This window comes from Corylus avellana, chromosome 11 (genome assembly GCF_965113065.1).
Source record: "Corylus avellana chromosome 11, dhCorAvel1.hap1.2, whole genome shotgun sequence".
Classification (NCBI taxonomy): Eukaryota; Viridiplantae; Streptophyta; class Magnoliopsida; order Fagales; family Betulaceae; genus Corylus; species Corylus avellana.
This window is the reverse complement of record NC_142500.1, coordinates 1,556,256-1,571,417: the sequence shown is the minus strand read 5'-3', so window position 1 is coordinate 1,571,417 and position 15,162 is coordinate 1,556,256. Positions and strand designations below refer to the sequence as shown.

The 15,162-nt window shown below is 33.2% G+C and overlaps 1 protein-coding gene across 1 annotated transcript; it reads right to left on the bottom strand.

Moving 5' to 3' along the window:
* Positions 1-6,214: 6,214 nt before the first annotated feature.
* On the bottom strand, positions 6,215-8,006 carry ACS7 (1-amino-cyclopropane-1-carboxylate synthase 7). Its single transcript, XM_059575701.2, is given in 3 exon segments — positions 6,215-7,112; positions 7,419-7,708; positions 7,827-8,006. Coding segments are annotated over 3 exon segments (1,368 nt in total).
* Positions 8,007-15,162: the final 7,156 nt, after the last annotated feature.

The window sequence follows — 15,162 nt, the reverse complement described above, 5'->3', positions numbered from 1 at the left end:
TTTCTTTTTAGATTGCAATTAATGGCAATTTGGAATGCAATTACAGAGAGAAGAGAAAGGGAAAAATTAAATTTATTCATTATTTTTTCATGCAATTTTTCTGATTTTAAATAAATCCCTTGCTCAATATATTGTATAATTAATTAAAAATCAGTTAATTAATGCAATGTAATTCTTATTTAACATGTTATGTACCAATTATACATGACACATGACATAATTACTTTAAATTACATATATATCATAAATAAGAAATTAGAAAAAGGTCAAACAAATTATTTATTTGTGATATATTTGTAATTTAAAATAGTTAAAAGAAGTGTTACCCGTTCATCTTTTGCTCATCTTTTTCGCAAATTTATTGAATCTATAAGATGTACATGTGGTCTTACATATTTAATGGTAAATTTATCAATCTATATGATAAAAGATGGAAAAACAAACATTTCTCAACAACTATACCATGTAACGTGTACATATGGCACATAATATGTCAAATGAGAAGAACCTGACATTAATTGGTTGCTCTAATACAATATATTGTTGAGAAGGAGCGAAAGGAGAGGATTAATTGTATCATTATGAATTTATTTTATTGTACCTAAGGGAATATATAGCATTACATTATTTTTAAATGAAGTGATAAGATGTTCATTATATTGCAATATATAAGTTATTAAGGTGGTGTTTGTTAAACACCACAATTCCACTAAACACTATTCATCCCATTTTTCCAAAAAATATCAAAATATTTTTACTTTTTATATCATATTATTTACTTTTTACTACTATTCAAATAAAAAAATAATTACAAAACAAAATTTTTCCACTTTCAATACAACTTTTTTACTTTTCTATATAAATCATTATTTTCTTTTTTAATTTTTTTTTTATTATGAACAATTCCGCTGAAAAGCCATGTTGTTTAACAAACATGGTCTAAATCTGTAAAATTTATCAATTTTTAGAATTTTTTTTAATAGAAATATTATTGCATAACTCTTTTTGTTTCATGTAATATGATTCCTACTCCATATTCAATTTTAATTTAGTATATCATACAAGCTTAAGGGCAATGAAAAAACACCATTCAATCCCAAATGGGCACCATCTACCCATGATTAAATCATACAAATTTTCATGCAAAAATATGATAATTTGATAGTTTTCATCAAAAAGTCTTGTGCTCAATTGAGAATACATTTTACCCCGCAATTTTCGTAGGCTAAATACGTATTTTTTAAACAAAATCACATAAGATATATTGCTTAGGAGTAGATTTGAATAATAATAATAATAATACCAGTTTAAAAATGTAAGAACATAGGTAAAAAAGTGTAGTTCTAAAAATGCATGCTTTTAAAGGCCGAATCATAATTCTTTCGAATGATTAATTATATTTTTATTAATTACATTTCAAAATTACTATTTTTTCAAACCGCCCGTTTAAAAAACTACTAAACCAAAGCAACACTCAATAGGAGAATGAATGGATTTGAAAAATAATATTTTGAGGTAATTTTAAAATGAGAAATGCTGGCTTCATTAAAAAATTCATCTTTTAGCCATTTTAATCTTAGGTGGCATGGTCCATGTTAAAATTAATAGATTTTAAACAATAAATTTATAGATTTATGAAAAATGGACCATGCCACCTATAATTAAAATGACCAAAAGATTGACTTTTTAATGGAGTCAAGCATTTCTTTATGATTAATAGATGAGATGCATATCATGCATTCCTCTCCTCTCCTTTTTGAAGTTATTTAACAAAGCAATGCAATCCCCTCCAACCCGGCCCATAATTAGCAAGACTGGATGGGCTTAGTCATGTCAAAAAACTATACAGCCCAACATTAAGAACGAACCAGGCCCAATTGTTTTCTGATGAGTTGGAACTAGGCCCAATTTTAAATTTCTTAACCTTTCCTATGAAGAGAAACTAAATTAGTTAAAGATCTTTTCAATTTCAAGTAAAATTAACATAATTTATTTGATTAAAAATTTTCAGTAAGTTGATTTATTTATTTTTGATTTTTTAAAGAAACAAATAACAGGCCTCGTTTGACATTTTTATTTTTATTTTTAAATATTTTTAACTTAAAAATTATTATGATATGATATAAAAATGATGGTATTTTAAATATTTTGTATTTTAACTTGTTTCTTAATACTTTTACTTCTTTTTTTTTTTGTTGGTAAAAACTAAAGGCAAATACAAAAAGCATTGCCAAACATGACCTAAATTTTGGGATCCTGATTCCCTGGAATTCTTAAGGGAATTATAGTTTTTGAAATTTTAGATCATGACTATCAATTTTCATCCAAGAGTCATTATCCTGTTACGTGTCCCACTACTAATAAAATAATAGTAAATTTTTAATGATATTAATAATCATCATTATTTTATTATTTTATTAGTAGTGGGACAGGTGGTAGAATAATAGCTCTTTAATGAAAATGAATAACCTGAATCTGAAATTTCAGAAACTAAAATTTCCCAATAAATTTAAGCATATCCAAATCCTAAATTTTGAGCATCTTCCTTGGCATATACCACCTTAACCTGAGTAATTCTATATTCTACCATTTTTTATTTTTCAAAAACTGATGGTGCATGGTGTTTCATAATATTTGATGCATAAAAATAAATTTTTATTTTTTTTATTTTTTTATCCATATGTGATCAAATGGGAACGCTCTACGCTGTGGGTGGCCCCATGACAACGGCAATCACGCAACCAATTGCTATATTCTAACACGCCATTCTGCCGACTTATAAATTTGTTTTTGATCACTCGGATCCCAACAAGGTGGTCGACAACTTGACTCATACGGATCCCATATGTATATCTCTCGTGGGGATCTCTCATACACTTACGTGGCAGCTCATGATTGCCCTCGTGAGCCACAGCGGCTGATCGATCTGGACGGCGGTGATGGGCAGATTTGCTTTTAACGCAAAAAGTGCCTTGGGAAGCCAACACGCCGGGAATGGAACAGTTTGACTTTTATGACATTAAATGGGTAGGTGTTGTTTGAAGTCAACACGAAGCATGTGTTTTTTTGTTTGAAAACAGATCTGCGCATGTCTTTAATTTATTCTGAGAAATTTTTGTTCTTAATTTCTTCCTTTTTTTAAAAAAAAAAAATTGGATTTAAAAAGTGTTTTTTTTTATGTAATATGAAGGTAAAAGTAATTTGAAATGTTTTGTATTTTAAATTGTTTGTTAATGTTTTTATCTTAAAAGATAAATAAAAAAAAAATGGCAGAAGCAAACAAACAAAGTTTTCCTCTAAACTATGTTGAAAGAATTTATTTTAACCTAACCTATAAAAATGACATGTGTCTATTTTTTTTAAGGACAAAGTTTTCTTCCAAACTGAGTTAGAGGAATTTCTTTCAACCTTAGTCTATAAAAGTGACATGTGTCTGTTTTTTTAATAACATGCGAGGTGCACATGAGTTTTTAATAAGATTTATTTCAATTTTGTCCATGCTATTAAAAAACATGTACTTTTCACATGTTAAGGGACATATGTCACTTTTATAGACTAGGTTGAAGGAAATTTCTTCAACCCAGTTTGAAGGAAAACTTTGCCTTTTTTTTTTATTATTTTTTTTAAGAACTGCCATTTTTTTAATAAAATGTGAGATGAACATGAGTTTTTAATAAAATGTATTTCAACTTTGTCCCTACTATTAAAAAAACATGTGCATCTCACATGTTCAAGAGACACATGTCATTTTTATAGACTAGGTTGAAGGAAATTCTTCCAACCCAGTTTGAAGGAAAACTTTGTCCAGAAGCAATCTTGATGCCCTTTTTCTTTTTTAGCTCACTTCATCTATCTCATTTTCTTATAAATCGAGTCATCTAACACAAATAAATGAAGATAATACGTCCCAAGGGGTAGCTCAATCGGCTGGGACCACGCCTCATGAAGCGGGGGTCACTAGTTCAAATCACTTTCCCCCCCTCTTGTGCGAACATGTCAAAAAAACATGTGCATCTCACATGTTCAAGGGACACATGTCATTTTTATAGATTAGGTTGAAGGAAATTCTCCCAACCCAGTTTGAAGGAAAACTTTGTCCAGAAGCAAACTTGATGCCCTTTTTCTTTTTTAGCTCACTTCATCTATCTCATTTTCTTATAAATCGAGTCATCTAACACAAATAAATGAAGATAATACGTCTCAAGGGGTAGCTCAATCGGCTGGGACCACGCCTCATGAAGCGGGGGTCACTAGTTCAAATCACTTTCCCCCCGTCTTGTGCGGACATGTCAAAAAAAAAAAAAAAATTGAAAATAATAAGATCAAGATCTAGCCCTAGAGGATAATTTTCAATGGGGGATGTATATTGTGTTTTATTTATCTTTTCGCTTTGTTATTCTCTCAAAGTGTTAATTAAATAATTAATTTTATTAATTTTTAATATTTTAAGCTTGTGAGATAAGTGGAATACGTGACCATTTAACATGGTATTAGAGCAGATGTCTTAAGTTCAAATTCTAACTCCCCACCCCCGCGGAAGAAAAAAGGTTTATCTAGTAATTATAGTTTTGGCCGGAAGGAAGTTGGGACTTAATAGATGAAAGTCTGACCTAATTCTTGATGTTAAACCTAAACTTAAGCAAATTGGATTAAATTAAATGACAGTTGACACGTATAATTGGAAGCTAAAACCATGTTTGACGAGAGGAAGTTGGGTGATTAGTTTAGTATATGGAAGAACATTTGGTTGCCAAATTAGTGTTGTTTTGAAATATGAGAAAAGCTATTGAATCTTAAATTAATATTATCATAATGATGATTAGTTTGCAATTTAGTTGGATTTTAGAAGGAGATGTTAAAGTCAAATCCATGCTTTAAAAAAGTAAACGCTAAAGAATTATAAGGAAATTTAATAGAAAAACATGTTCCAATCTCAATGTATACAATAGTGACTTAGAAAATTCCAGACATATATGTATTCTATGGTGTTGGGAAGCGCGCATGATGCTGCTAAGATGCATCCAAGTTTATATATGCTTATTACACCCTGTTTCTTAATCCTTGCTTGAAGGATTAGTTGAGATCATCTTCATCATATATCCATTTCTTTTAGTTTAAGTATTTAATGTGGTTGTTAAAGTAGCATATTCCTATCGCCTCAAACTTTTAAGACTGCAAAAGCATATTTTTGCACGTTCAGATTGGTTGACGGGCCACTTGCAAGACAAGAAAACGACAACCGGAGTAGTCTTGGTCTGAGGCCAGCGTGGAACTTCTGATGGTTAAGTTGGCCGTGCGAAAATATGCTTTTGCAAGAATAATTGGCGATTTAGCATGACATTAAAGCATAGGTCATGAGTTGGTGATTGAACAATAATTAATGATCATTACATTAATATAATCAAGGTTTATTCATTGCAATAAGCTGCATCAAATGATGATATCACGTGGTGGAACATTGTTTGGTGTAAATTAAGCATAATTGTGTATATATGGAAAGCTATAAGCAATTAATTAAGCATATCTTATCCAATAACATCTTAATCAAGCCGGCTTAATTATGTTAGCTTGACATGACCATGACAAAATCAACTTCAAATGTCAAAGGTAAGAAGTTCCAGTTTAGATTCCAACCAAGCCAAGAAGTTTGGTCGGATACATGTTGAATTATTGTACAAACTTCCATGTCCCACATTAGTTTTAATTAATCATGCCTTTACAAGGTTGATTATGTTTAGGTGATGAGAGCTCATGAACAAATTAACTCGCTTCCACACTAAATATGCTGACCAGGAGAAAAGGCATCATAAAATACTTTTAAAGTGAGAGAGAAAGTCTAACAAATGGAATTAATTTCTCAGCAACTCAGAGAAAAAAACATACGGAATTTCTGCAGATCGAACTTGCTTATAGCAAAGCAAGCAAACAAAACTATTTTCCAATTCAATGTGATTTACAGTACAATCCACAACCAGAGAGAGAGATAGAAATCAAATCTCTGATCTCAGTCATGTCATCCAACAATCCACAACCAGAGAGAGAGATAGAAATCAAATCTCTGATCTCAGTCATGTCATCCAAAGAATCAAAATGGACAGAACCATTAAAAAAAAAAAAGTAACGAGATTCAGTAGACTGTTATACGATTGGAATGACGTGTCGAATTTTTTATTGTCATGCCATCCGAGTTATATGATGATCGTATAGTAGTCTACTAAATAGCTAACATTATTGAGAAGAGATTTGATTTTTACGATCGATCTCGTTCTGGTTGTTCCATGAAAATATGGATTCTTTTCAAGGCAACTTGTAGGGTGAGCTCACTCATGTTAGCAAAACACACCCTGAACCAACCAGGTTCAGAGCAATGGCAAGAAGAGCCTGGGGATATATTGAGCTTCACTTCATGCAGCATGGAGTTCCAAAGAGCCAATTCACCTTCTCTTGTGGGTTCATCCAACAATGGACTTAGATTCATCCAGCAAAACAACCCAGCATTTCCTTTCAAACACTCAATACCAGCACTCCTAAGGCCTTCAATGATCATCTCATACCTCTTCCTTAATCTCTCTCTGTTTATCTTGATGTAGTTCTCTGTGAATGCCTTGTTGGACAACATGGAAGCCAACAAATGCTGTGTTTGCGAAGAAATTAAGGTGAAACTAGACATCCTCCTGGCTGTTGTCACAACCTTGTCGTTGTACGAGTATATCGTGCCAACTCTAAAACCCGGGAGGCCGAGATCTTTTGATAGGCTGTAAACAATGTGCACTCTCTCTGAATCCTTGAATTTTCGGGCTTCGAGGATTTCGGCAACGCTTACGAACTCAGTTGGCGAGAAGACGGATCCTGAGTAGATTTCGTCAGAGACGAGATGGATGTTCTTGCGAGTGACAAAGTCGAAAATCTCTTCAAGAACTGACCGTTGGATTGTTGCGCCCAATGGATTTGAAGGGTTTGTGATTAGCACCCCTCTCACTTTGATGTTCATGGCTTCTGCATTGCTATAGGCGGCTTCTAAAGCTTCTGGAGTAATCTGAAAATTGTTTGAGCTTTCACAGTGGATTGGTACAATTTTTACACCAGTTCTCCACCTTAAATCTCTATCAAATCTGCCATAAAAGAACATAAATTTACATTAGTTCAAGAATATAGATATTAAATCACCACTTTTCCCAAAATTTTAAGTTTATAGGAAGAGGTAAATTTAATCACTTAAGTATTACTTTAAGTGTGGGCTCAAACTCCCTTTTAATAGGTGAGGCCCAACACGTGGAATTTTTAATTTGAATGGAGGATTATTTGACAGAGTTAAGGCTGATTCCATGACCATTGGCTCTGATACCATGTTAAATTACCAGTTATCCCAGCAATTTTAAAGGTTAAACTGAGATTTTACAAAACGCTTAACTACTTACCCTGGATAGTACGGGGTGGGAACGAGCAAAGCATCACTGGGATCGGCAAGAATGAAGGTCAACAGCTCATTAGCAGCAGTAGCGCCGGCGGTTAAGACAATTCTTTCAGGGTCGAACTTTACTCTCCCTCCTCTTATTTGTTCCATGAAACTTGCCATTGCCTTTCTGAATGATTTAAGTCCATGGTAATCTTGAAACAAAGCATTCTCTCTAAAGCCAGATGCTCCTTTCCCCCAGCTAGAGGCTTCTGAATGCTTTTCCAAGTACTCTTCTAGCAAATCAAATGAAACCTGTTTAGGAAAAAAACAAACAAACAAACTGTTACATGCAAATTCTAAATCAATAAATTTCTGCAGTACTGTCTGTGACTGACACTCGTGCATATAATATATATATACACACACTTACTTGGTTTTCAGCCAAACCCATCTGTATAACTCCCAAAGGGTTATTGAGTTCATGATAAGGGTCTTCATCATAAGCTTTCCAGCCGGCAAAATATGGAGAGTCTTCCCCATGAGTTTCAGAAACTGCAACTTTTGATAGCTCAACAGAGGGCTGCTGATGATCATCAATCTCTATAGCCATAACTAGCTGTCTTTGTAAATGTTTTTTTTCAAAGAAAGCTGCAAATGGGTATGAGAGATGGAGAGATAGAGAGAAGAGAGAAGAGAGAGCAGAAAGCGCTGTTGAATGAAACCTTTGTCAAAGACCCCCCACATATATAAGCGGTTTCTGGCACAAAAATAGCTCTAAGAAAATAAAAAAATAAATTAAAAAAGAAAGAGCAAATATCAATGATTGATTCTGTGGTGTAAGCAAAATCAAAAGGTCACCTTTTTTACAGATATAGTTTTTATCTCTCGTGACAACTGTTAGCTTCTGTCATCTTGTCAAAGCTTTCTTTATCTCTCAATCTTCATCGAAGATCCATACCGAATAATGGTGGTTGATGAGGGGTATTCTTTATAGTCTCAATTTTCTTTCTTCGAGTTCCTTTGTCAGAATAGACTAGGTGTTATTATTTAATTGTGTTTTTTTTAAGTAATGTTGTTTAGTAGACGGTTATACGCAATGACGGAACTGGGGATGGTTAGTGTAGGCCATGTCCCCCAATACAAGGAAAAAAATAAATTTAAGGTAAAAAAAATAATAAATTATAAGGTTTTTTTTTTTTTTTTTTGCCTATTGGTCGGCCTACCCATACCAAACTCTGCCTCCGTCCTTGGTTATGCGACTCTTATAAAAGCCCAAGAGTTATGTCAGAGGGCCACATAACACAGCTAATTCAAACCAAACGCATCCAGACACATATTCGATCTAGAAGCTAATTATGGCTCTCATACCACTTGTAAGGGATTCACTCCACTTAGGCATATTAAGTATTATATATTTTTCTTGATACCTTTTTAATGTGAGACTCAACATTCACAATAAATTAGTCATTGGATCAGTTGGTGAAAAAATAAATAAAATCAAGAGCTAATTTTTACTATCATATTATCTATAACTATCATATAGTAGCCGGCCTATTAAATAACATTTCTCTTTTTTTTTTTAGGCGTGTTATTAGTTTCCCATCATTATAATGGTAGTTAGGTTCTCTCTAAAAATTCTCACTTCCCAACCTATGACTAATCAAATTTTCGCCAAACAAACACTAAATTCCCTGGTGGGAAATGAAATAATGAATTAAGAATATATATTACATACAAATATTTGAAGAGATCTAAGAGTAGTTAAGTTCTGGTGAGCTGAGAAAGATACCAATTTACTCAAGATTAAGATTCTGATTTGCGAACAAAGCTATGACAAAGGGAGATCTGATGGCCCCACGTATGTATTAATTCCAAGCAACAAAACTTATAACTTATATCGGGTTTTGAGGATTGCAACTATAATGGAAATTCCCATAATCTAAGCATACTTTACAAGATTTTATTCATTATTAATCGGATATTGCAGTCGTTGGCTCTTATATTATATATATATATATATATATATATATATATATATATAATGGCCTTTAATTACCGACAATCCAAAGTCGTCGCTACAAATACCCAGTCGGTCGGTAAAAACTCATTAGCGATGACTTTAATAATTGTTGTTGTTGGTGCGTTTTCTAGTTGTGAAATTTGTTACCCAGTGATTTTCTTGATGGCTAGGCTGTGACGAACCCCATATACGGCAATGAGGTTCTTGCAAAACATCAGAGGGTCTTCGGTTGGGACCGAAGACTCTCTAATACTTAAGTTAGCATCTATATTTTCAGAGTAAAAAAGATAATGAAAATTTGTCTTTATTTATCCACAAATCAGCGTGTGAATTGTGAGAGAGGTATATGAGATTTACAAGGGAGAGAGAGGGGTTCGAGAGAGAGGGAGACAGAGAGAGGTGAGAGAGATGGTGATTGTGAGACTAGAGAGAGAGATATGATTCTTTCTTTAAAATGACACGTCAACTAATTGGTCACGTGTCAATTTGACATGCTACTGCAAGGTGACGTGTCAGTTTTGACACGTCACCAAATGGTGACCTGTCAAAACTGACACGTTGCCTTTTTCTTTGGTGATGTGTCAACTACTGTCACGCCACGAAATAGTGACGTGGCAAAAAAAGAATGAACAGTATACACGTCACTAATTCTTCATTTTTTTTTGTATTTAATAGAGGAAGAAGATCCTAGAGAGGCGTGGGAGTTTTCTTTCCCCTCTCCTTTTATCCTCAAGTGCATGAGTGGTGTGTATATGTGTCGTCCAATGAGTGGTAATCGAGGGCAATCTTGTAAATAGGTGTAAAAAGGAGTGGAGCTCGAGGGAGGATATTTTCTCCCCAACAGTCGCAAAAGCGTTGAAAGTGGCCACTAATAATACCTCTCATGAGATCGGGATTTGTCGTTGCTATTATCAAGTTATCGCTTATAGTCGTTGAAGACCATTTTTCTTGTAGTACATTATTATTGGATTATGGTTGTGAATGTATATTCTTCTTAGTTGCATGCCATGTACATGGCCTACGAAGTTACACATACATACATATTATAATTAATACAATGTACCTGTATATATATTATATATGTGGAAGGGTGTTGGTGTTTATGGGTGCATGCTATTTGTAGGATTTAAGATATGCTTGTCAAGATTGTGCAATTTTTGTGGATTTCAACCAAAAGGGGGTTGAGAATAAAGAATTGGAGGAGGAGAAAATTAAAGAATGCAATAAGGTAAACTGATGATAATGAGAAGAGAATATGCTGCTTTAGATAAACGACGTGGGGCTCAAGATCATGAATATCCATGTGCAAGAAATCAATAGCATGAGATCTTGCAATTGATAGATTGAATCCTAATGCCGAAAGGAGAACGTGAATGGATTGATCAGGATGACGACTGTTCGGCGACTTCAGCCTGTAAGGGAGGGACAAGTATCAACCAAAGGTCTTCCACCAGATATGGAAATTCAATTTTTTATTTTTATTTTTGTGTTTCATCTTTTGAATAATGGCATATATATATATATATATATATATATATATATATATCATAGTCATCATCAACTCATGGGCATGCATGTAATTACACTATCATTTCTTAAAGAGAATAACTTCAATCAGGTTGCGGCGTAAATTTGTGTTTTTATTTGCACGTTCCAATAGGAAGCAGACATCTCAGCTTGAAATATAAAAAATAATATCATTTACACTAAAAAATTTCACTTATCTTGAAAAAATACTTCATAAACAAAATATCTATTGATAAAACCACCGAATCTATCGTCTTAGTTGGTTTTGAAGACTCTGATGTTAAGAGCCCAGAGCTGAGTGGAGGCTCCGTGGTGAGTGGTGGGCATTAGGTTAGAATTAATGGAAAAGTTCATGGGATTGATTTGAATTAAAGATACAGTGTTTTTATCTCCATTGTATTTGGTGTTCTTACCTGATGTGCTAAATTTCTATTGAAGACTGTAAAAAATAGTTTTACACCACATCCTAATAAAACGAGCTCTTTTTCTTAAATCATCAATTATCCTAAAAATTTAAGATGGGTTCTAACTCAAAAGTCGGGACCTATGTTTTGATATCATTTTAAGTCATCACTTATCCTAAAAATTTACAATGATAAGAACTGGCATGGTAACAATTGGAAGACGTTTTTTAACTCGCTAGAAAGGAACCCAAATCATTGGTCGAAAAGCATGTAGTTGATGGAGTGGAATAAAATAAACCCTCATGATCCTTGAGCTAGGCCTTAAAGCTTAACCAAAACATTATTTTGAGAAGAGGGGGAGGAAGAGTTTAAGCTTTGTCTTTAACAAAAGCATAGAGATAATTAATATTAAGGTGAATCTGTATTATCTATTATCATTATGTGGCGGTGTGGGGATAGCCAAAGCTGGCCTTTTCAGCCATTCAAACCTAAATTAATGAATAAGTTTAAGTGTGTTAGGTGCCAAAGAAAGCAAGATTATCACGTAAAGCTCATTGCCAAGAAAGTGTTAAGTGGAGTCCAACTGAGAGAGAGCATGTCTTGGAAGCACCCTTGAGGTTAGGACTTATACATACATACATGATATATATATATATATATATATGAATATGACAGGGAAATTGGATTTATAGAGAGCTTTGGTGTACTGGTCTGGTCTTCCTTATTTATGTGTCTTGTTCCCAACACTAAAATATAGTATTTTAGACTGAAAAGTCACGGGGGATTACATGTTACATGAGATGGGGATTTTGTTAATTGTCAAACAGCTCACTTTGTCAACATCTTGGAAGTACGGGGGGCCAGGACTCAGGAGTATGTCACTTCATGTTCTTCAATTCATATGGACTACAACCAAAAGGGAATGTGTTTTTTGACCTAATTTGCATCCCTTACTGCCTACTGCACAAATTAATATTGCCCTCCATCCCTACCCAAATCCATGTGACCAATTTTCTGGCATCTGTTGCGATAACAATGGTGGTTAGCTACTTCGAATCTCACAATGAAAAAGTGTTAGTCACATCTGCTTTATTATTCGAGAGATGGAATTGGCATGTCATAGTGTATCTGATGTTGAGGGCATATGAATCTGCTTGGAAGATACAGAACCAATAGAGAGATGCCAAGTGGAAAACATTATAGTAATCATGTCAAAGAGAGATAACGTGAGAATATTGGGTAGGTAATACTGACTCTGCAGGGCTCCATTGCAATGCAATTTCATGTCTTAATTCTCTCCTACCCTCCCTATATATCTTTGGCCGGGCATCTTCAATTATATTCAACGCGCATATATCCATCCTCATTTGTACTATTCTTTATATATTAATGATTCTTAGCGTGTTTGTACAAAACACGTTTTGAGAAACAAGGCTGCTGATCCTGACCTTTGAGGCAAGGTCTGCTGTTCATTGTTGTGGTAGTACAAATGCGCTGATATATAATAGTCTTTGAGCTTGTTTGGTCTTGCGATTTTGCATGCTAGAAAGTGTATTTTTAAACAAAAATGTGTGTAAAAACAATCTAGTGTTAGTAGTGTGGCGATTTGAAAATGTGAAAAAAAATTTACACAATTAAGACGATGCGTGCATTGTTTAGAAGCGCAAGATTTTAAATGGAAATTTTTATTTTAAAAAGTTGAACCGTTTAAAATTCACGTTTTCATTAACTACGTTTTGAAGTTATTACTTTTTTAAATTGAACGTTTTGAAACTGCTAAACCAATTGGTATTTAATATTATAAACTTCATGCGAGTCGAACAAATGATATATATATATATTGGCAAATGTAAAGCAACAAGAAGGACAAAAAAATAAAAATGTTTTCAATCATGAGATTTGAAAAGACGATTTTTGGAAACCTAGTTAAGTATTTGGTAAAATTACAGTTTTGACCTTTAAAATCGTAGTTAAGCTTTTAAAATTGTGTGTTTTAAAAAACACGTCCTTGCTTGCAATTTTTTAAAAAATACACTCCCAAACTATACATTTTTATTATTTGATTGAAAATGGTGCTTCTAGTCGGTGTGAAATGCACTCGACAACAACAAACTAAGGGAGTATAGGTGTCACTCAAGGGAACTAATTAACACTGGGATGAGGATTAATTAATTTACAAATCGACCAAATACAAATAATATTCAGCAAAAGCCAAAAGATGTCTTTGGTATTAATTTCTTAATATTGTTGCTCTAGTTGTAAAGCATTGATGAAAATGCAAATCCACCGGCGTCTTTTGACTAACAACAATTCATCAAGACCATTCAAATTAATATTATTGCCGTTTGGAATTTATATTGTTTAATTATTTTATTTTATTTTAATACACCCATTTTGTATTTTTAATCATGAATTTTAAAGCCAATGTTTCTATGTATCCGCCAAGAATCGCCTTTTTATGGAAGATTATTGTCTAAATATGTATAAAATAAATAAATACATTTTCATTATTGGTTTTATAATTAATAATTAATAATTAATACTTGGAATAATAGCTTCTTGCACTGCCTAAATTGTGATCCAAGAACGTCCACACAGGCTGAGAGATGGGATTGCTTTACCCACAACATTATAAAAGAGACCATGCATGATTTTCTATTTGTCTTGTCCACTCGAATTCTTTGTATTTATTTATTTATTCACTTTTCTTATTGAGGTATTAGTTAATAATATTATGCATATATAATCCAGCTCCTCGACAACCAGGCGATCGAGCACGCACGCACGCACGCTCGCTCAGCGTTCCAATCATCGATCGAATTACATATATTATATATAAGTTTACGTTGGAAGTTGGAACTGATCATGAAATTGGTTGAATATCATGTAAAATGTTGTTTCAATAATATCAGGCTTCAGACAACCAGACGGCACCTCGTAAATTCAAACACATGGCTGCACCATTTTCATGTCTTAATTAAAAAAAAAAAAAAAAAAAATTAGATTATTTACAAATAAAAATTAAATAAAATTCGACAGAGACCTTTCCATAGCAGAAAGAAGTGTGAATATTGCATCTTCTCCCTGGCCTGCCAAACCTGATTGGACAACAATGATAAATGCCAACACTATATATATATATATATATAGAATAATTTTGATTTGTTGGGGGGAGATAAATAAATAGATGGATTGACCACCATCTTCACTAGATCATAATTAAAGGGTAAATATTTGAGTCTCCAAGTGAGATTTTGACATTATATATATATATATATATATATATATATATTGATTAATTATGATCACCACCTAATGTAAGACTTAGGTCATATTTGCTAACGTTTTTTTTTTTTTTTTTTTCATTTTAAAAAAAAAACCACCTCTCAAATACACTAAGGTTTGCCACTGTGTGCTGCACTTGTTTTTGAAACCAACGGCCGAGGTGGTTGGCCATTGGACATCCACGGTAGTTAGTTATCTCATCACCAAGGCGGCCGGACAATAACCCAACCGGCCGCTAGCCATGAGGCTTCCTTTTTTTTTTTTTTTTTTTTTTTTTGGGTGGGGGGCAAAATGTTGTTTTCAATTCATATTTGGAATTAAAAACACCTAAAATGTACCAATTTTAAATTTTGACCGTGAAAATGAAAATGAACTTATTTCCACTTTGACGTAAATGGTTCCCACTTTGAGCTAAACGGTCAAAATTTTAAAGTCAATATTGACACTTTTTAGACAAAAATAATTAATGTGAAATTGTATACACCATTATATACTATCAATTTAATTTGAAATAGAGAGAATCCTTGCTC